The sequence below is a fragment of the Coregonus clupeaformis genome, chromosome 12 (genome assembly GCF_020615455.1).
Source record: "Coregonus clupeaformis isolate EN_2021a chromosome 12, ASM2061545v1, whole genome shotgun sequence".
NCBI classification, from domain to species: Eukaryota; Metazoa; Chordata; class Actinopteri; order Salmoniformes; family Salmonidae; genus Coregonus; species Coregonus clupeaformis.
In genome coordinates this window covers 54,723,227-54,743,014 of record NC_059203.1, presented here as the reverse complement: position 1 = coordinate 54,743,014, position 19,788 = coordinate 54,723,227, and the positions used below count along the sequence as shown (strand labels likewise).

Sequence of the window (19,788 nt, the reverse complement as noted above, 5' to 3'; positions counted from 1 at the left end):
TCCCTGTAAGCTGTCTCATCGTTGTTGGTAATCAAGCCTACTACTGTTGTGTCGTCTGCAAACTTGATGATTGAGTTGGAGGCGTGCATGGCTAGGCAGTCATGGGTGAACAGGGAGTACAGGAGGGGCCTGAGCACACACCCTTGTGGGGCCCCAGTGTTGAGGATCAGCGAAGTGGAGATGTTGTTTCCTACCTTCACCACCTGGGGGCGGCCCGTCAGGAAGTCCAGGACCCAATTGCACAGGGCAGGGTTGAGACCCAGGGCCTCAAGCTTGATGATGAGCTTGGAGGGACTATGGTGTTGAATGCTGAGCTATAGTCAATGAACAGCATTCTTAGATAGGTATTCCTCTTGTCCAGATGGGATAGGGCAGTGTGCAGTGTGATGGCGATTGCATCGTCTGTGGACCTATTGGGGCGGTATGCGAATAGAAGTGGGTCAAGGGTGACAGGTAAGGTGGAGGTGATATGATCCTTGACTAGTCTCTCAAAGCACTTCATGATGGCAGAAGTGAGTGCTACGGGGCAATAGTCATTTAGTTCAGTTACCTTTGCATTCTTGGGTACAGGAACAATGGTGGCCATTTTGAAGCATGTGGGGACAGTAGACTGGGATAGGGAGAGATTGATTGCATTTTTCATTCATTGCATTTTTCATAAGCTCACATTGAGTGCTGTTTAGATTTTTAAGTAATACATTGCAGTAGCATTTCAGGGAAACATGAATCTTTTAAAAACGTTCTCCTTGAACTAAATAATTTGGAACATTCTATGTAACATTACCACAATTACTTGGGACAGTAATGTAAAATGATCTTGCTTAATCTTTTAGTAGTCGATCTTGAAAACCCTAAATTGAGTCATCTCTCGAGGAGAAAGGGCATCATTTTTCATTGTAATATTTGTAACATTAGCAACAACATCATCAGAACACTGAATAGGTAAGCAAAATGTTTTATTTACTAGACAATCGTTTTACACATGTATTGACAGGAAAACAGGCAAACACACAATCACACATATGTACATAGAGACACAAGGCATTACAAACGAAGGTCAAGTATTTCCTCTGTAACACCCCCTCCCCCCTCCCCCACCAGTCAGTCAAACCTCGCCTATGAATACTATCATATTGAATGAGGTGTGGAGGGTGATTCCGTCAGCATCTATCCAGCAGCCATGATTCAGAGACGGAGTAGAATGGTGGCAGGGTAGCACTGTGTTGGTCGTATTGCTAGTAAGGAAACTGGGTAATTGGATGGGTGGGCCCCTTGCTGAGATCAGCAAAGAGGTGGTATGGAGTCCATTGCAATTGCCTATGGAGAAGGTGGCTAGATCACTGTAGCGTGACAATGTGTGAGAAGACACCAGAAGGCTCTTTGCCATTGCCTAACGCTCCACCGAATCCCTCCTGTTGCCTCACCCTGGCCAGCTTTGCAAGAGACAGGAATGACTTAGGCTCTGTGATGGCAAGGTCGCTCAGAACACGTCGATTCACCTCAACACTACTCTGTAAGGGGAGAGAAGAGGAGGGATGGAAGTGTAAATAAACATACACTTTGAACCGACACAAATCTTAGAAGATCCGAGGAAAGGATGAGAGGATCTGAGTAACAACAGTAAAGACTAAGGAGTGGGATGAGATGGTAGTGCAAAGGATTTTTACAGTTCAGTATATACAGTGAGGGAAAAAAGTATTTGATCCCCTGCTGATTTTGTACGTTTGCCCACTGACAAAGACATGATCAGTCTATACATTTTATGGTAGGTTTATTTGAACAGTGAGAGACAGAATAACAACAACAAAATCCAGAAAAACACATGTCAAAAATGTTATGAATTGATTTGCATTTTAATGAGGGAAATAAGTATTTGAACCCTCTGCAAAACATGACTTAGTACTTGCAAAACCCTTGTTGGCAATCACAGAGGTCAGACGTTTCTTGTAGTTGGCCACCAGGTTTGCACACATCTCAGGAGGGATTTTGTTCCACTCCTCTTTGCAGATCTTCTCCAAGTCATTAAGGTTTCGAGGCTGACATTTGGCAACTTGAACCTTCACCTCCCTCCACAGATTTTCTATGGGATTAAGGTCTGGAGACTGGCTAGGCCACTCCAGGACCTTAATGTGCTTCTTCTTGAGCCACTCCTTTGTTGCCTTGGCCGTGTGTTTTGGGTCATTGTCATGCTGGAATACCCATCCACGACCCATTTTCAATGCCCTGGCTGAGGGAAGGAGGTTCTCACCCAAGATTTGACGGTACATGGCCCCGTCCATCGTCCCTTTGATGCGGTGAAGTTGTCCTGTCCCCTCAGCAGAAAAACACCCCCAAAGCATAATGTTTCCACCTCCGTGTTTGACGGTGGGGATGGTGTTCTTGGGGTCATAGGCAGCATTCCTCCTCCTCCAAACACAGTGAGTTGAGTTGATTCCAAAGAGCTCGATTTTGGCCTCATCTGACCACAACACTTTCACCCAGTTCTCCTCTGAATCATTCAGATGTTCATTGGAAAACTTCAGACGGCCCTGTATATGTGCTTTCTTGAGCAGGGGGACCTTGCGTGCGCTGCAGGATTTCAGTCCTTCACGGCGTAGTGTGTTTTTTTTCTATTTTATTTTTTTTTTCTGGGGGATGGATCAGCTTAATATTGCAGATAGATTGTATCTTCTATCAATGTAATTGTCTGCATCACTTCCAATCCCCCATGTTTTTTTTATTTTTTATATATATATATATTCCCCTTTATTACTTTTCAACCCCACCATCCTTTCCCTACTTGGAGTAAATTAGTGAACAACAACGCCCAGGCCTCTACTTCCGGTCTATACTTACTATCTACACCTTATGGACAGAGTTAATTTTACAATAATTCTATATCTATATCTATATATATATATATATCTATATATCTATATATATATATATATATTTATTTATTTTTTTGCTCCTGAACTTCTTCTACTCTCCACCTCTCCGATCATTTTCATGATGTCCATCCGGTTTGCTTCTAAATGCCATATCTTTCTAACTGTGCTCTTTCCCAAAAGCTCCCAACATACAACCTATATACTTATTATGGACACAGTATGCTTACATTATTAGCTATCTTTGTTATTATTTGTTGTTATTTGTTATTAGTCCCATCCTTCAACTCTATTCAATACCTCCCATCTATCTCTTAACACCATCCATATAGGATTTCTATTTGCCATATATATTTCAACCATACTGTGATGTTTTACAAAAAGTTCTGAACCTTTCTATTCTCATTGCTTCTACAGATTGTGAATTAAAAATAAACATTTTTGCTAAAAGTATTATTATATTATTGATTGATTGACTATGACTTTTCAGATCACCCAGTAATGCTATCTGCAAGGTTAGTTCCAGGTAAATATTGCAATCCTTTAGCCATTCCTGGACCTGTGTCCAAAAACAAGCTACAAATGGACAGAACCAAAACAAATGATCTAATGATTCTATCTCTTCACAGCAAAATCTGCAGAGCTGGGAAGATTGTATCCCCCATATAAATAACATTCTATTGGTAGCAAGAATTTTATATAATAATTTAAATTGAAAGATTCTAATTTTTGAATCCGGTGTCGTTTTGCGTAGTGTGTTACCAATTGTTTTCTTGGTGACTATGGTCCCAGCTGCCTTGAGATCATTGACAAGATCCTCCCGTGTAGTTTTGGGCTGATTCCTCACCGTTCTGATGATCATTGCAACTCCACGAGGTGAGATCTTGCATGGAGCCCCAGGCCGAGGGAGATTGACAGGTCTTTTGTGTTTCTTCCATTTGCGAATAATCGCACCAACTGTTGTCACCTTCTCAACAAGCTGCTTGGCGATGGTCTTGTAGCCCATTCCAGCCTTGTGTAGGTCTACAATCTTGTCCCTGACATCCTTGGAGAGCTCTTTGGTCTTGGCCATGGTGGAGAGTTTGGAATCTGATTGATTGATTGCTTCTGTGGACAGGTGTCTTTTATACAGGTAACAAGCTGAGATTAGGAGCACTCCCTTTAAGAGTGTGCTCCTAATCTCAGCTCGTTACCTGTATAAAAGACACCTGGGAGCCAGAAATCTTTCTGATTGAGAGGGGGTCAAATACTTATTTCCCTCATTAAAATGCAAATCAATTTATAACATTTTTGACATGCGTTTTTCTGGATTCTTTTGTTGTTATTCTGTCTCTCACTGTTCAAATAAACCTACCATTAAAATTATAGACTGATCATTTCTTTGTCAGTGGGCAAACGTACAAAATCAGCAGGGGATCAAATACTTTTTTCCCTCACTGTACAATCAAGTGGCAACATTCACTTTGTACCGTTCATCCCTATTTGTTATTAATATTTCACATTTTCAGTTTTTTTTTTTCTTTCTGTTCTATGATAAGTGTCTGCTGTGCTCTGATTACATGTGGTTGTGAGCTGGAGCAATGTTGTAAATCAAACCTTGGGAACAAAAATGCCTTACAGAGGAGCTGTACTGAATCATCACAAGCTGGAACCGAGAGATAGTGTCGTAACTAGGTTAAGACATACTGTAGGCAAGGGTTCCCCAACTGGTAGCCCGTGGGAGATTTTATTTGTTCCCCCAATTTCTGGGCAAAATTTTTTTATTTTTGTATTTTTTTTAGTTGGACATGAGACTGTAAAAACACCAGCAAATCAGCTCCAAGTGACTTACATTTTAAAAATCTGTTTAAAGTATTCCCACGCATACACTACACTACATGAGATACATGTATGTGGACACCCCTTCAAATTAGTGGATTCTGCTATTTCAGCCACACTCGTTGCTGACAGGTGTATAAAATCGAGTACACCGCCATGCAATCTCCATAGACAAACATTGGTAGTAGAATGAAGAGCTCAGTGACTTTCAACGTGGCACAAATTGGGATGAATTGGAACGTCGACTGCGAGCCAGGCCTAATCGCCCAGCCTCCGTGCCTGACCTCACTAATGCTCTTGTGGCTGAATGGAAGCAAGTCCCAGCAGCAATGTTCCAACATCTAGTGGAAAGCCTTCCCAGAAGAGTGGAGACTGTTATAGCAGCAAAGGGTGTACCAACTCCATATGAATGCCCATGATTTTGGAATGAGATCGTCAATGAGCCGGTGTCCACATACTTTTGGCCATGTAGTGTATATGTGATCATATACAAACGTAAGCAAGGTTTGAAATTATTATGTTTTAGTCAAATATTATATCTGTTTGGGCTTCTTGTGGACAATTTGCAGTCTACAAATTATTTGTAATTATGTTCTGGCCCCCTGACCATCCGCTCCAGAAAAAAATCGGCCCGCGGCTGAATCTAGTTGATGATCCCTACTGTAGGCCTACTGTACTGACCTTCACCAGGTTGTGCATGAGGGTGGGGTACTTCATGCCGTGCTCCCGTGATGCTGCCGCGATGCATGAGATCCATTGCTGGTGAAAAGCATTGTTTTAGGATCTCACTCACAATAGCACACATCTACATGTAGCTGATTTATCATAAGCACATGATAATGAGAGAGGAGAGATCTTGATGACATGTAAGGGTGCACATATAGATCCAGGGTATAGCATAGCTAGAATATCTAATTAGATGTATCAATGACATGGCTATAATTCTGATCATGCTCTTACCGTACGGATGTTACGTTGTTTGATTTTGTGAGCCTTGGTGGCATATACAAAGGCCCTTCGTACTGCCCGTACCTCTTTCTACCTCTGAAATGCTGATGGATACAGAGATAGGGGAAGAGAAATACAGATGATAGGAAAGGGCAAAAACGGTGACAACACACTACAAGGGTATCAGGGTTGTTTGGGGTCAAGTTCATTTGAAATGACCATACAGTAAGTGAATTGAAATTCATTAAACCATATTGCACAATTTTTATGAATCCCCTGAATTTACAGTATTGAAATAGAATTGAACCCAAATGGAAAGGTACATTAGTTTTTAGTTCATTAACGTTAATTGGCTGATGATGACCTCTGAAGATCCTGAGTGGCGCAGTGGTCTAAGGCACTGCATCGCAGTGCTAACTGTGCCACTAGATCCTGGTTCGAATCCAGGCTCTGTCGCAGCCGGCCGCGACCGGGAGACTCATGGGCGGCGCACAATTGGCCCAGTGTCGTCCAGGGTAGGGGAGGGAATGGCCGGCAGGGATGTAGCTCAGTTGATAGAGCATGGCGTTTGCAACGCCAGGGTTGTGGGTTCGATTCCCACGGGGGGCCGGTATAAAAAAAATATGTAAGTCGCTCTGGATAAGAGCGTCTGCTAAATTACTAAAATGTAAAAATGAAGATGCGGAAGGCCGCCATAGGCGGATTGGGACGCAACCCCCATGCAAAACATTCCTCTCTACCTTTTCCTTAAACTGATCTATTTTGATGGGGATTTTTGTATTATCTTACTTATATTGACAATAGACTAGTTTTTTTTTACCACCTACGTTAGCTAGCTAGCCAGCTAACTCTGCAAGAGGTAGTCCCGTGTAGCTCAGTTGGTAGAGTACGGCGCTTGCAACGCCAGGGTTGTGGGTTCGTTTCCCACGGGGGGCCAGTATGAAAATGTATGCACTCACTAACTGTAAGTCGCTCTGGATAAGAGCGTCTGCTAAATGACTAAAATGTAAATGTGAGTATGCCTACGTGTAGCTAAAATTGGCACAGTCCTCTCTTTGGAATGAGACTTGCTAGCCCTGAACTGAGTACCAGCCGGTTATTTGGTAAACTAGCCAAATGCTTCGTCTGTAACTAGTTAGGTAGCCATTTTAGCAAGCTTCATAACTAACTATAACGTTAATTGATGAGTTACCTGCAGTGTGAAACTGTCACTACGGTGAGTAAATGTTGCATGCAAAGTAAATTCTGTAATGTCAATTAAATAGAATAGCTAACAGAGCTAGCTAAATGGCTGTCAGTGGCTACAGCGCTAACTTACCCGTGCATTACTGATAACTTCTTGAACCTTCCAATATCTATCAGGCCCACGATTGCGGATCCAATAAGATAAAGTCAAAAACACCATCTTTCTTTCTTAACGATTTTGCTACAATCCTGTCGTTTTTTCCTTTGTCAACCTTACTCGATTAGATTATTTTTATAATCCACCACAGGAGACGACTGCTGCTGTGTGTTGTTGATCTCAAAGAGCATCCGGCGAAAGCTTCACTCACTACGCACGCGCGTAGTGGTCCCACATTTATTTGAGCAAAACATAAAGTAAAACTGTTAGTTTACTAACAACTATTTTGCATCAACTGTACACGTGGAATATCGTGTGTATAGTATGTGCATGTACATAATTGATTTAAACAGAGACAATCATTTGTGAAATCTATGTATCCGAAGAAGGTTTAAAATGGAGATAGCCTCTTTGTACCGAGCGTTGCGCAAATGATCTAATCTGCGAATCAATCATATGTGACAATATTCAATAAAATATAATTTTTGCTAATCGGCATAGTTTGGTAACACCAAAGACGTTTAACATTGATCTCAGGTCAGTTTCTATTAAAGGAAATACCGCAGTGCATTCAGGGATAGCAGATACCAGAGAAAGGTCAGAGAAACGTCAGATTGCGAAAATGTCGGTCGTTTGTCTATCGTCTTTGGGTCGCTATAGCACTGTGGCATTCCGTTCTTCCAGTGGAATGGTGGTAAGGTTGTGTTAATTAAGACTGTCCATTTTAACGATTGCCCAATAAATGAATGCGGTTTGTTGATCGTTTCGAACGACGTGCGCTTGTCAGCTAGCTAACTTCGCTGCTACTCATTCATATCCATAGACACTAACTGCTTTAGCAAAGATTTGTATAACTAACCCAAGATAGACCAGAGCCTGTCGTTTCCAATAGGAGCAAATTAATCATAGTGGGCAGAACAATCTAGGTTGTTTCTAGAACCGTAATGTTACGGCAAATGAGAATCGATTCACGTTTAGATGGAGTATTTTGATGTTTTGGCTTCTTTTTTTGTGCATTTTATATGGCGGTTGGCAACCAACTTTAAGGTGCATTACTGCCACAAACTGGACTGGCGTGTGGACCAGAGACAGAGAATCAAGGGAAGGTCTAAATCCTACCCATTATTCTCTAAGGAAACAAAATGCATAATTAAATACTACATCCCCTGAAGATTTCCCCAGCAGTTAACTTAATATTGGCTCCTCAACCCAATTACTCCTTAAATCGAATAACAATCTCTCTCTTTCCATCCCATATTGCTGGCACTGAAATATAAAGTGTTCCACTGTCTCTATCTCCTCCTGACAATGATCACACTTCCCAGTCGGATGTTTTTCAATGTACTATTGAGCCTTGTGATTACACTTTCCTCCCTTCTCACCTTGACCTGAGGATGTATCTGCCCCCAACTTTTCCTGGATCTTATACAGTTGTTTTCCCTTTCCCTCCCTGTTCCACAACTCTTGCCACTTGTTTTTAACCACTTTTTTATCAACCCCTTGGCTTCTGCTTTACTGATTGACAATTCCATCTCAACATTAGGATGTTTAAGAGCCTGCTTGGCGATAACATCCACCTCCTCATTCCCATCTACACCCACATAAGATGGTACCCAGAGGGGTATTTGATGTTCCAATCTGTCTCATCCTAGACAAGCACGGCAAAACCTCATATGATACATCCTGTCTGCTCCGAGACAGAAATTAATTTAAGCTCATCAGTGCTGCACAGGAGTCAGAGCAGATGACTACTCTGTCTGGCCTCACCTCCCCCACCCACCCTGCAGCCAATAGTATGGCCAACAACACCATTGTGTAAACAGATAAATAATCCATTGCTCTTTTTGTCACTGCCACCGTAAACTCAGGAACACTAAAAGCTGCACCTGTCCTCCCTAGTTACTAATATTAGTTGTCAATGCTTTTACATTTTAGTCATTTAGCAGACACTCTTATCCAGAGCGACTTACAGTTAGTGAGTGCATACATTTTCATACTGGCCCCCCGTGGGAAACGAACCCACAACCCTGCCGTTGCAAGCGCCATGCTCTACCAACTGAGCTACACGGGGCTGTCACTTGAGGATGTAGCTAGCTACCTTTCATCAGTGTGAGTAAGTTTGCTAGCTGTGTATCTGTGCACGTTAGCTAGTAGTAGTTAGATATCCATTACATTACCTAGCTAGTAAAGTAAACAATCGAGTAAAAAAAAAAAAAGACGTATCGTCACATACACTGGATAGTAAATAATAATAATAATAATATGCCATTTAGCAGACACTTTTATCCAAAGCGACTTACAGTCATAGGTTCAGTGAAATGTGTTAGAATGTTGTTTGATCTTGATTCATCTGTTGCTTGTCAATACTTCATATAGTGTCTATTGGAGATAGAGGTATTGTTCACAAGTTTAAAATTCAGTAAATATGGGCAGAATAAGTTGGATAAGTAGTTTAAGGTTATGTGCTTTTTTAACACTTGATGTAATGTAGTTATGTGACCTGTAGGGGGACCGGTATAAGAATGCCACAAAATACACTACATTGCCAACAGTATGTGGACACCTGCTGGTCGAACATCTCATTCCAAAATCATGGGCATTTATATGGAGTTGGTCCCCCCCCTTTGCTGCTATAACAGCCTCCACTCTTCTGGGAAGGCTTTCCACTAGATGTTGGAACATTGTTGCGGGGACTTGCTTCCATTCAGCCACAAGCATTAGTGAGGTCAGGCACTGATGTTGGGCGATTAGGCCTGGCTCGCAAACAGCGTTCCAATTCATCCCAAAGGTGTTAGATGGAGTTGAGGTCAGGGCTCTGTGCAGGCCAGTCAAGTTCTTCCACACCGATCTCGACAAACCATTTCTGTATGGAACTAAGGGGCCTAGCCCAAACCATGAAAAACAGCCCCAGAACATTATTCCTCCTCCACCAAACTTTACAGTTGGTACTATGCATTCGGGAAGGTAGCGTTCTCCTGGCATCCGCCAAACCCAGATTCATCTGTCGGACTGCCAGATGGTGAAGCATGATCCATCACTCCAGAGAATGCGTTTCCACTGCTCCAATGTGAAATGGCTGCAAGCTTTACACCACTCCAGCCGACGCTTGGCATTGCGCATGGTGATATTAGGCTTGTGTGCAGCTGCTTGGCCATGGAAACTCATTTCATGACGCTCCCGACGAACAGTTCTTGTGCTGACGTTTCTTCCAGAGGCAGTTTGGAACTAAGTAGTGAGTGTTGCAACTGAGGACAGACGATTTTTACGTGCTTCAGCACTCGGCGGTCCCGTTTTGTGAGCTTGTGTGGCATTCCACTTTGAGGCTGAGCCGTTGTTGCTCCTAGACGTTTCCACTTCACAATAACCACACTTACAGTTGACCGGGGCAGCTCTAGCAGGGCAGAAATTTGACAAACTGACTTGTTGGAAAGGTGCCATCCTATGACGGTGCCACATTGAAAGTCACTGACATCTTCAGTATGGGCCATTCTACTGCCAATGTTTATAAACCTGTCAGTAACGTGTGTGGCTTAAATGGCCAAATCCACTAATTTGAAGGGGTGTCCACATACTTTTGTGTGTCTGAATGGGGTTACAGACCTTGCTCCACCAGGTATATTTCCTCTGATCTAGGATCAGCTTATCCTTCCCCATATCTAGCGGGGAATTCTCAACTCCACGATATGTACATCACATCTCAATGGAGTTGAGTTTAGGCATAGTAGTGTACCTCCGACTACATCGAGTCAGTGGTAGTTGATAATTGTAAAAATATCCGTTCTTTAATGCACACCACATTGTACATATGTTTGTGCTGTGTAAAGGCGTTATTTTCTTTGGGTGCTGCAATCTGTGTGACCTCTGTCAAATTGCACCACGTAATCGACTTCAAACATGCACTACCACTCGATACTTCTATAAATGTCAATTATTTAATGCTTACTGTGTACCTGTGCTTGTCCTGATTTGTTATAGATTTGTCAGTGGGAGTTGGAATCCATAGTTTTTTATAAAACCTTGCACTCTGTATTCCCTGCCAAAACGTAAAAAATCTGCCGTGCTATGACAGAGCTGCTCCTTCTCCATCAACAAACAACGGCTCCCTTGGCGAAGGTCGCAGTTTGCTGCACGCACAAAACAAATATTAGACTACAGGGATCTTGATCCATGACTCAGGAGGGGATTGATTGTTTCTGCTGTAACCAAGAAGCTTGATCTTGCAAGCTAGACATTTAGTGAAACATTTGCAAACCAAATGTATAGCTGGAGCGAATTTATTTGTCTTAGTTCAACTTCAAATTTGATTTGCCACATACGCCGAATACAACAGGTGTAGACATTACAGTGAAATGCTTACTTACAAGCCCTTAACCAACAATGCAGTTTTTAAGAAAAAAAGAAAGTGTTAAGTAAAAAATAGCAAATAATTAAAGAGCAGCAGTAAAATAAAATAACAGTAGGGAAGCTATATACAGGGGGTGCCGGTACAGAATGTGCAGGGCACCAGTTAATTGAGGTAATATGTACATGTGCGTAGAGTTAAAGTGACAATGCATAAATAATAAACAGAGTAGCAGCAGCGTAAATGAGGGGGATGGGGTGGCAATGCAAATATTCCGGGTAGCCATGATTAGCTGTTCAGGAGTCTTATGGCTTGGGGGTAGAAGCTGTTAAGAAGCCTTTTGGACCCAGACTTGGCGCTGCGGTACCGCTTGCCGTGCGGTAGCAGAGAGAACAGTCTATGTCTAGGGTGGCTGGAGTCTTTTGATACTTTTTTGGGCTTATAGTTATAAGATATTTAGCTTGCAAACATTAGTAGTGAACTTCAAGAGTAACTTGATCACCTCTCTTGCACTGCACGAGTGGATTGTCATGAAGCCAAAAAAAAATACTAAATGGTATTGAAAAACATACCGTGGGTATTTCATAATACCCCAGTATACGTTATATACCAGGGATCATCAACTTGATTCAGCCACGGGCTGAATATATATATTTTTCTTTAGCGTATGGTCAGGGTGCCGGAACATAATTGACCGCAAAAAGCCCAAACAGATATAATATTTGACTAAAACATAATAATTTCAAACCTTGCTTACATTTGTATATGATCAAACACTGAGTATACAAAACATTAAGAACACTTTCCATTACGTAGACTGACCAGGTGAAAGCTATGATCCCTTATTGATGTCACTTGTCAGATCCACTTCAATCAGTGTAGATGAAGGGGAGGAGACAGGTTAAAGAAGGATTTTGTTGAGCGTGAAAAACCCAGCAGCGTTGCAGTTCTTGACACAAACCGGTGCATCTGGCACCTACTACTATACCCAGTTCAAAGGCACTTACATTTTTTGTCTTGCCCATTCATGCTCTGAATGGCACACACACAATCCATGTCTCAAGGCTTAAAAATCCTTCTTGAATCTGTTTCCTCCCCTTCATCTACACTGATTTTAAGTGGTTTAACAAGTGACATCAATAAGGGATTATAGCTTTCACCTGTTCAGTCTGTCATGGAAAGAGCAGGTGTTCTTAATGTTTTGTATGCTTAGTATATACACTCAACACTGCCAATAAAATTATTATACGAGGAACATTGGGTCGTTATTCATGAAGAACTTGTTCTATCCCACAGCTTGTAATGTGGTTTGTTATGACAGACAGGCTAAACAGTCCTCATTCTCTCTCCTCCTCCTCTACTGTCAGGCGGTTCGGTACGCCCAGACAGCGGCGGCCACAGTACCACAGCCCAGAGTCAAGAAGTTCCAGGTGTACCGCTGGGACCCAGACACAGTGGGGGACAAGCCCCGCATGCAGACCTTTGAGATTGATCTCAACACGTGAGTACAGCCCGCCTTATCAGCTGAACACTTCCATTAGGTTATTGGAACAGGGACTTTGTAATTTATCGAATGTTATCACAGTGTCAGATCTTTTTAGTACAGACCTCCCCTTGTGTATTATGATGATGATGATGATGATGATGATGGAGGAATACCCCTCCTATAGACTAGACTGACTGTCCTGGACAGTAGTATGTTCTGTAGGTGTTACTCCTCTTTTCATTTAGGAGTTCACGACTTGAGTTACAGACAGCCAGGACAGACCTCTCAAGGCGGCCAATTATTTCTCTCAAGATACAGTCCTCATGTAGTTCTCTGTAAAAGAGGAGCATGTTGCAATGGTGTTTAGGGCATTAATTATTAACTCAAGTGACGACACTGTTCCTGATTGCTTAGTCACTTTTACCCCTACCTACATGTACATATTACATCAACTACCTCGTACCCCTGCACATTGACTCGGTACCGGTACTCCTTGAATATAGCCTCGTTATTTTGTGTTACTATTTCCTTATTTATGTATTTCTTAACTTTTTTACACTGCATTGTTGGGAAAGGGCTCGTAAGTAAGCATTTCACTGTAAAGTCTACACCTGTTGTATTCGGCGCATGTCACAAATAAAATTGGATTTGTTCGAGAGGGAATCATCAGCACCCTTCATATGAAATTGAGGATAACCCTGATACTCTGGACAGGTTCCCAGTCCTCTTCCTGTTCTTTCTCCATCTGTCCAATCCTGTTGGCTCACCTCTGGCAATGAGGCATTGTGACAAAAAAACCTTTTGGGTACTATCACAGCATGGATATGTATAGTATACTGAACAAAAATATAAACGCAACATGTACAGTACCAGTCAAAAGTTTGGACACACCTACTCATTCAAGGGTTTTTCTTTATTTTTACTATTTTCTACATTGTAGAATAATAGTGAAGACATCAAAACTATGAAATAATACATATGGAATCATGTAGTAACCAAAAGAAATGTTAAACAAATCAAAATATATTTTATATTTGAGATTCTTCAAAGTAGCCACCCTTTGCCTTGATGACAGATTTTCACACTCTCAACCAGCTTCATGAGGTAGTCACCTGGACTGCATTTCAATGAACAGGTGTGCCTTGTTAAAAGTAAATTTGTGGAATGTCTTTCCTTCATAATGCATTTGAGCCAATCAGTTGTGTTGTGACAAGGTAGGGTTGGTATACAGAAGATAGTATTTTACCAAATAGCTATAACTATGAAAGAACATATATGGAATCATATAGTAACCAAAAAAGTGTTTAACAAATCAAAATAAATATATTTAGATTCTTCAAAGTAGCCTTGATGACAGCTTTGCACACTCTTGGCATTCTCTCAGCCAGCTTCACCTTGAATGCTTTTCCAACAGTCTTGAAGGAGTTCCCAGATATGCTGAGCACTTGTTGGCTGCTTTTCCTTCACTCTGCAGTCAAACTCATCCCAAACCATCTCAATTGGGTTGAGGTCGGGTGATTGTGGAGGCCAGGTCATCTGATGCAGCACTCCATCACTCTCCTTCTTGGTCAAATAGCCCTTACACAGCCTGTAGGTGTGTTTTGGGTCGTTGTCCTGTTGAAAAACAAATGCTAGTCCCACTAAGCGCAAACCAGATGGGATGGCGTATCGCTGCAGCATGCTGTGGTAGCCATGCTGGTTAAGTGTGCCTTGAATTCTAAATAAATCACTGACAGTTTTACCAGCAAAGCACCATCACACCTCCTCCTCCTCCATGCGTCACGGTGGGAACCACACATGCGGAGATAATCCGTTCACCTACTCTGCGTCTCACAAAGACACAGCGGTTGGAACCAAAAATCTCAAATTTGGACTCATCAGACCAAAGGACAGATTTCCACCGGTCTAATGTCCATTGATTAGTGTTTTTTGGCTCAAGCAAGTCTCTTCTTCTTATTGGTGTCCTTTAGTAGTGGTTTCTTTGCAGCAATTAGACCATGAAGGCCTGATTCACGCAGTCTCCTCTGAACAGTTGATGTTGATGTGTCTGTTACTTGAATTCTGTGAAGCATTTATTTGGGCTGCAATTTCTGAGGCTGGTAACTCTAATGAACTTATCCTCTGCAGCAGAGGTAACTCTGGGTCTTCCGTTCCTGTGGCAGTCCTCATGAGAGCCAGTTTCATCATAGCGCTTGATGGTTTTTGCGACTGCACTTGAAGAAACTTTCCAAGTTCTTGAAATTTTCCTGATTGACTGACCTTCATGTCTTAAAGTAATGATGGACTGTAGTTTCTCTTTGCTTATTTGAGCTGTTCTTGCCATAATATGGACTTGGTCTTTTACGAAGTAGGGCTATCTTCTGTATACCACCTCTACCTTGTCACAACACAACTGATTTGCTCAAACTCATTAAGAAGGAAAGAAATTCCACAAATTAACTTTTTAAGAAGGCACACCTGTTAATTGAAATGCATTCCAGGTGACTACCTCATGAAGCTGGTTGAGAGAATGCCAAGAGTGTGCAAAGCTGTCATCATGGCAAAGGGTGGCTATTTGAAGAATCTCAAAAATAAAATATATTTTGATTTGTTGAACACTTTTTTGGTTACTACATGATTCCATATGTGTTATTTAATAGTGTTGATGTCTTTACTATTGTTCTACAATTTAAAAAATAATAAAAATAAAGAAAAACCCTTGAATGAGTAGGTGTCCAAACTTTTGACTGGTACTGTAAAGTGTTGGTCCCCTGTTTCATAAGCTGAAATAAAAGATCCAAGAAATTGTCCACACGTACCAAAAGCTTATTTCTCTCAAATTTTGAGCACAAATGTCTTTACATCCCTGTTAGTGAGCATTTCTCCTTTGCCAAGATAATCCATCCACCTGACAGGTGTGGCATATCAAGATACTGATTAAACAGCATGATCATTACACAGGTGCACCGTGTGCTGGGGACAATTAAAAAGGCACTTTAAAATGTGCAGTTTTGTCACACAACACAATACCACAGATGTCTGAAGTTTTGAGGGAGCGTGCAATTGGCATGCTGACTGCAGGAATGTCCACCAGAGCTGTTGCCAGAGAATTGAATGTTTGTTTCTCTACCATATGCCGCCTTTAGAGAATTTAGCAGTACGTCCAACCGGCCTCACAACCGCAGACCACGTAAAACCACGCCAGCCCAGGACCTCCACATCCGGCTTCTTCACCTGTGGGATCGTCTGAGGGGGTGCTGAGGCCTATTTCTGTCTGTAATAAATCCCTTTTGTGGGAAAAAAACGCATTCTGATTGGCTGGGCCTGGCTCCCCAGTGGATGGGTCTGGCTCCCAAGTGGGTGGGCATAGTTGTTCCCCTGCCCAGTCAACTGAAATCCATAGATTAGGGCCTAATGAATTTATTTCAATTGACTGATTTCCTTATATGAACTAACTCTGTAAAATCTTTGAAATTGTTGCGTTTTATATTTTTGTTCAGTATATGTGTCTCCTGTTGTCATACATCTTCAGTGTACAGATGTGGTTCTTAAAAAACAATAAGTGGACTGTCTGCTTCCCTCCTTTCCACAGCTGTGGCCCCATGGTATTGGACGCCCTCATCAAGATAAAGAATGAGATGGACGGCACTCTGACCTTCCGTCGCTCCTGCAGAGAGGGTCAGTGTGGGAAGGGAAGTGGGGTTAGTTTGTGGATACTGATGAATAGATGAAATGGTTGGAATGATTCTAGAGGTGAATCCCTAGATGTTCTTTGAGGAGTGAGAGAAGAACTGGGATTAGTGTTCTTAAATGTTGGTTTACTGTGTTTTTGTTACGTTAGGAATTTAGATAGCGGGAAGGTTGGAAAGTGTGTCCAGGATGGAATTATCTTAGAACAGGTTGTCCAGGGGTGATACCAGAGCAGCTTAGTTTATTCTAGTGACTGACTATCCTCCGATGGATATGCCCCAGTCAAGGAAAAATAACATGTATCCGTTCCTTTTACAACTTCATATGTGAGTAATGCAGGGTTTGTATGCGTGTATCTGTGTGTTTGCTATGGTGCAGGTATCTGTGGATCCTGTGCAATGAACATCAATGGAGGCAACACACTAGCCTGTCTGAACAAGATTGACACCAACACCAGCAAGGCTACCAAGATCTACCCTCTGCCACACATGTACGTGGTCAAAGATCTGGTCCCTGTGAGTATAATCACATTCCATACAAGCTCGTCAACAAACTGGCTATATTCTTTTGTCCACCATAGATTTCAATTGTCAATCCCACATTAAAATTGGAGTGAGTTTGTGATGGAGTTATGTTTTGGTTGTAGGACATGAGTAATTTCTATGCTCAATACAAGTCGATTGAGCCCTACCTGAAGAAGAAGGATGAGACAAATGAGGGAAAGGAACAGTACCATCAGACTGTGGAGGACAGAAAAAAACTGGTACACCCGAATTACTTCTGGTTCATTGACAATGAGCAGAATTTAGATGGTTGAACAGAGTGCTGCAACTGTGTCCATTTTGTGAAAATGTCTGTGTTCTCCTTCTTACTGTCCTGTCTCTCCCTGTCAGGACGGGCTGTATGAATGTATCCTGTGTGCGTGCTGCAGCACCAGCTGCCCCAGCTACTGGTGGAATGGAGACAAGTACTTGGGACCTGCTGTTCTTATGCAGGCCTGTGCTTTTGTGTATTCTAGTTTAGACTAGTCTGAGTGGGAACTTTTGATTAGAGTTGTTGTATTTTGATCAACGGGACACTGATGAGTGAATGTGCGTAGTGCACCTTGGACTGTTTGAGCTCACGTCTGTCATTCTCCAGGCCTACCGTTGGATGATCGACTCGCGAGACGAGTTCACAGAGGAGCGTCTGTCCAAGCTACAGGATCCTTTCTCCCTATACCGCTGTCACACCATCATGAACTGCACTAAGACCTGCCCCAAGGTAACCTCAGTCTAATAAACAACATTACTCCACCCTTCTAAGGGTAAACTGTAAGCTTCACTGCTCACTAGCACTCTCTTCTACTTTCTCATTGTAGTCAAATTAATCACCGCTCTCTCCTACTCGAACAGGGCCTGAACCCAGGGAAGGCGATTGCAGAGATTAAGAAGATGATGGCCACTTACAAGGAGAATAAATCAGCTGTTGCTTGAACCCCGGCCCGCCCTTTTAATTATACTACAATTAAGATGCCCTACCAGTGACGTCTGCTGGGCATGTGAACTTCAACAGCTCCACACTCCAGCACTACTGACTGACATTGGACTCCAAGGGAACGGGAGGGAGGGAGAGAGGGAGAGATGTATGTGTGAGACATGACCTGCTGACTTCACTAGAATGATGGTGCATTCCTTTGTTCATCCCCATTGTTTGGTCTCGTGTGGGTTGGGTTGGGTTGAGTTCAGAGCGTGATGGATTCACAGACAATGAATATGTATATGATCTGTAGCGCTTTAATCATAACTAGATAAAGTACCAGTCAAAAGTTCGGACACCTACTCATTCAAGGGTTTTTCATTATTTTTACTATATTGTAGAATGTTTTTATTTTATCTTTATTTAACTAAGCAAGTCAGTTAAGAACAAATTCTTATTTACAATGACGGCCTACACCGGCCAAACCCGGACGACGCTGGGCCAATTGTGCGCAGCCCTATGGGACTCCCAATCACGGCCGGTTGTGATACAGCCTGGAATCGAACCAGGGGGTCTGTAGTGACGCCTCAAGCACTGAGATGCAGTGCCTTAGACCACTGCGCCACTCGGGAGCCCAGAATAAATTGTGAAGACATCAAAACTATGAAATAACACATACAGTGAGGGGAAAAAAGTATTTGATCCCCTGCTGATTTTGTACGTTTGCCCACTGACAATGAAATTATCAGTCTATAATTTTAATGGTAGGTTTATTTGAACAGTGAGAGACAGAATAACAACAAAAAAATCCAGAAAAACGCATGTCAAAAATGTTATGAATTGATTTGCATTTTAATGAGGGAAATAAGTATTTGACTCCCTCTCAATCAGAAAGATTTCAGGCTCCCAGGTGTCTTTTATACAGGTAACGAGCTGAGATTAGGAGCACACTCTTAATGGGAGTGCTCCTAATCTCAGCTTGTTACCTGTATAAAAGACACCTGTCCACAGAAGCAATCAATCAATCAGATTCCAAACTCTCCACCATGACCAAGACCAAAGAGCTCTCCAAGGATGTCAGGGACAATATTGTAGACCTACACAAGGCTGGAATGGGCTAATAGACCATTGCCAAGCAGCTTGGTTAGAAGGTGACAACAGTTGGTGCGATTATTCGCAAATGGAAGAAACACAAAATAACTGTCAATATCCCTCGGCCTGGGGCTCCATGCAAGATCTCACCTCGTGGAGTTGCAATGATAATAATATAATAATATGCCATTTAGCAGACGCTTTTATCCAAAGCGACTTACAGTCATGCGTGCATACATTTTTTTTTGTGTATGGGTGGTCCGGGGATCGAACCCACTACCTTGGCGTTACAAGCGCCGTGCTCTACCAGCTGAGCTACAGAGGACCACATGATCATGAGAACGGTGAGGAATCAGCCCAGAACTACACGGGAGGATCTTGTCAATGATCTCAAGGCAGCTGGGACCATAGTCACCAAGAAAACAATTGGTAACACACTACGCCATGAAGGACTGAAATCCTGCAGCGCCCGCAAGGTCCCCCTGCTCAAGAAAGCACATATACAGGGCCGTCTGAAGTTTGCCAATGAACATCTGAATGATTCAGAGGAGAACTGGGTGAAAGTGTTGTGGTCAGATGAGACCAAAATCGAGGTCTTTGGCATCAACTCAACTCGCCGTGTTTGGAGGAGGAAGAATGCTGTCTATGACCCCAAGAACACCATCCCCACCGTCAAACATGGAGATGGAAACATGCTTTGGGGGTGTTTTTCTGCTAAGGGGACAGGACAACTTCACCACATCAAAGGGACGATGGACGGGGCCAT

At 42.4% G+C, this 19,788-nt stretch overlaps 1 protein-coding gene and 1 pseudogene across 1 annotated transcript; one reads left to right on the top strand and one right to left on the bottom strand.

The window, feature by feature from the left end:
• Positions 1 to 939: 939 nt before the first annotated feature.
• On the bottom strand, positions 940 to 7,171 carry LOC121577665 (annotated as a pseudogene).
• A 329-nt stretch (positions 7,172 to 7,500) lies between these two features.
• Positions 7,501 to 18,296, top strand: LOC121577664 (succinate dehydrogenase [ubiquinone] iron-sulfur subunit, mitochondrial). Its single transcript, XM_041891434.2, has 8 exons — positions 7,501 to 7,669; positions 12,685 to 12,818; positions 16,375 to 16,460; positions 16,851 to 16,987; positions 17,119 to 17,235; positions 17,366 to 17,467; positions 17,613 to 17,735; positions 17,867 to 18,296. Exons 1-8 carry the CDS (start codon positions 7,598 to 7,600, stop codon positions 17,945 to 17,947), a joined length of 852 nt encoding a protein of 283 aa, XP_041747368.1. The 5' UTR covers positions 7,501 to 7,597; the 3' UTR covers positions 17,948 to 18,296.
• The last annotated feature ends 1,492 nt before the right edge of the window (positions 18,297 to 19,788 follow it).

Excerpts from the sequence above, each read along its gene's own strand:
- LOC121577664 (XM_041891434.2), top strand. The coding sequence starts at position 7,598 with ATGTCGGTCGTTTGTCTATCGTCTTTGGGTCGCTATAGCACTGTGGCA. Across the intron at positions 12,819-16,374 it reads TTTGAGATTGATCTCAACAC|CTGTGGCCCCATGGTATTGG; the intron begins GTGAGTACAGCC and ends TCCTTTCCACAG. Across the intron at positions 17,736-17,866 it reads GCACTAAGACCTGCCCCAAG|GGCCTGAACCCAGGGAAGGC; the intron begins GTAACCTCAGTC and ends CTACTCGAACAG.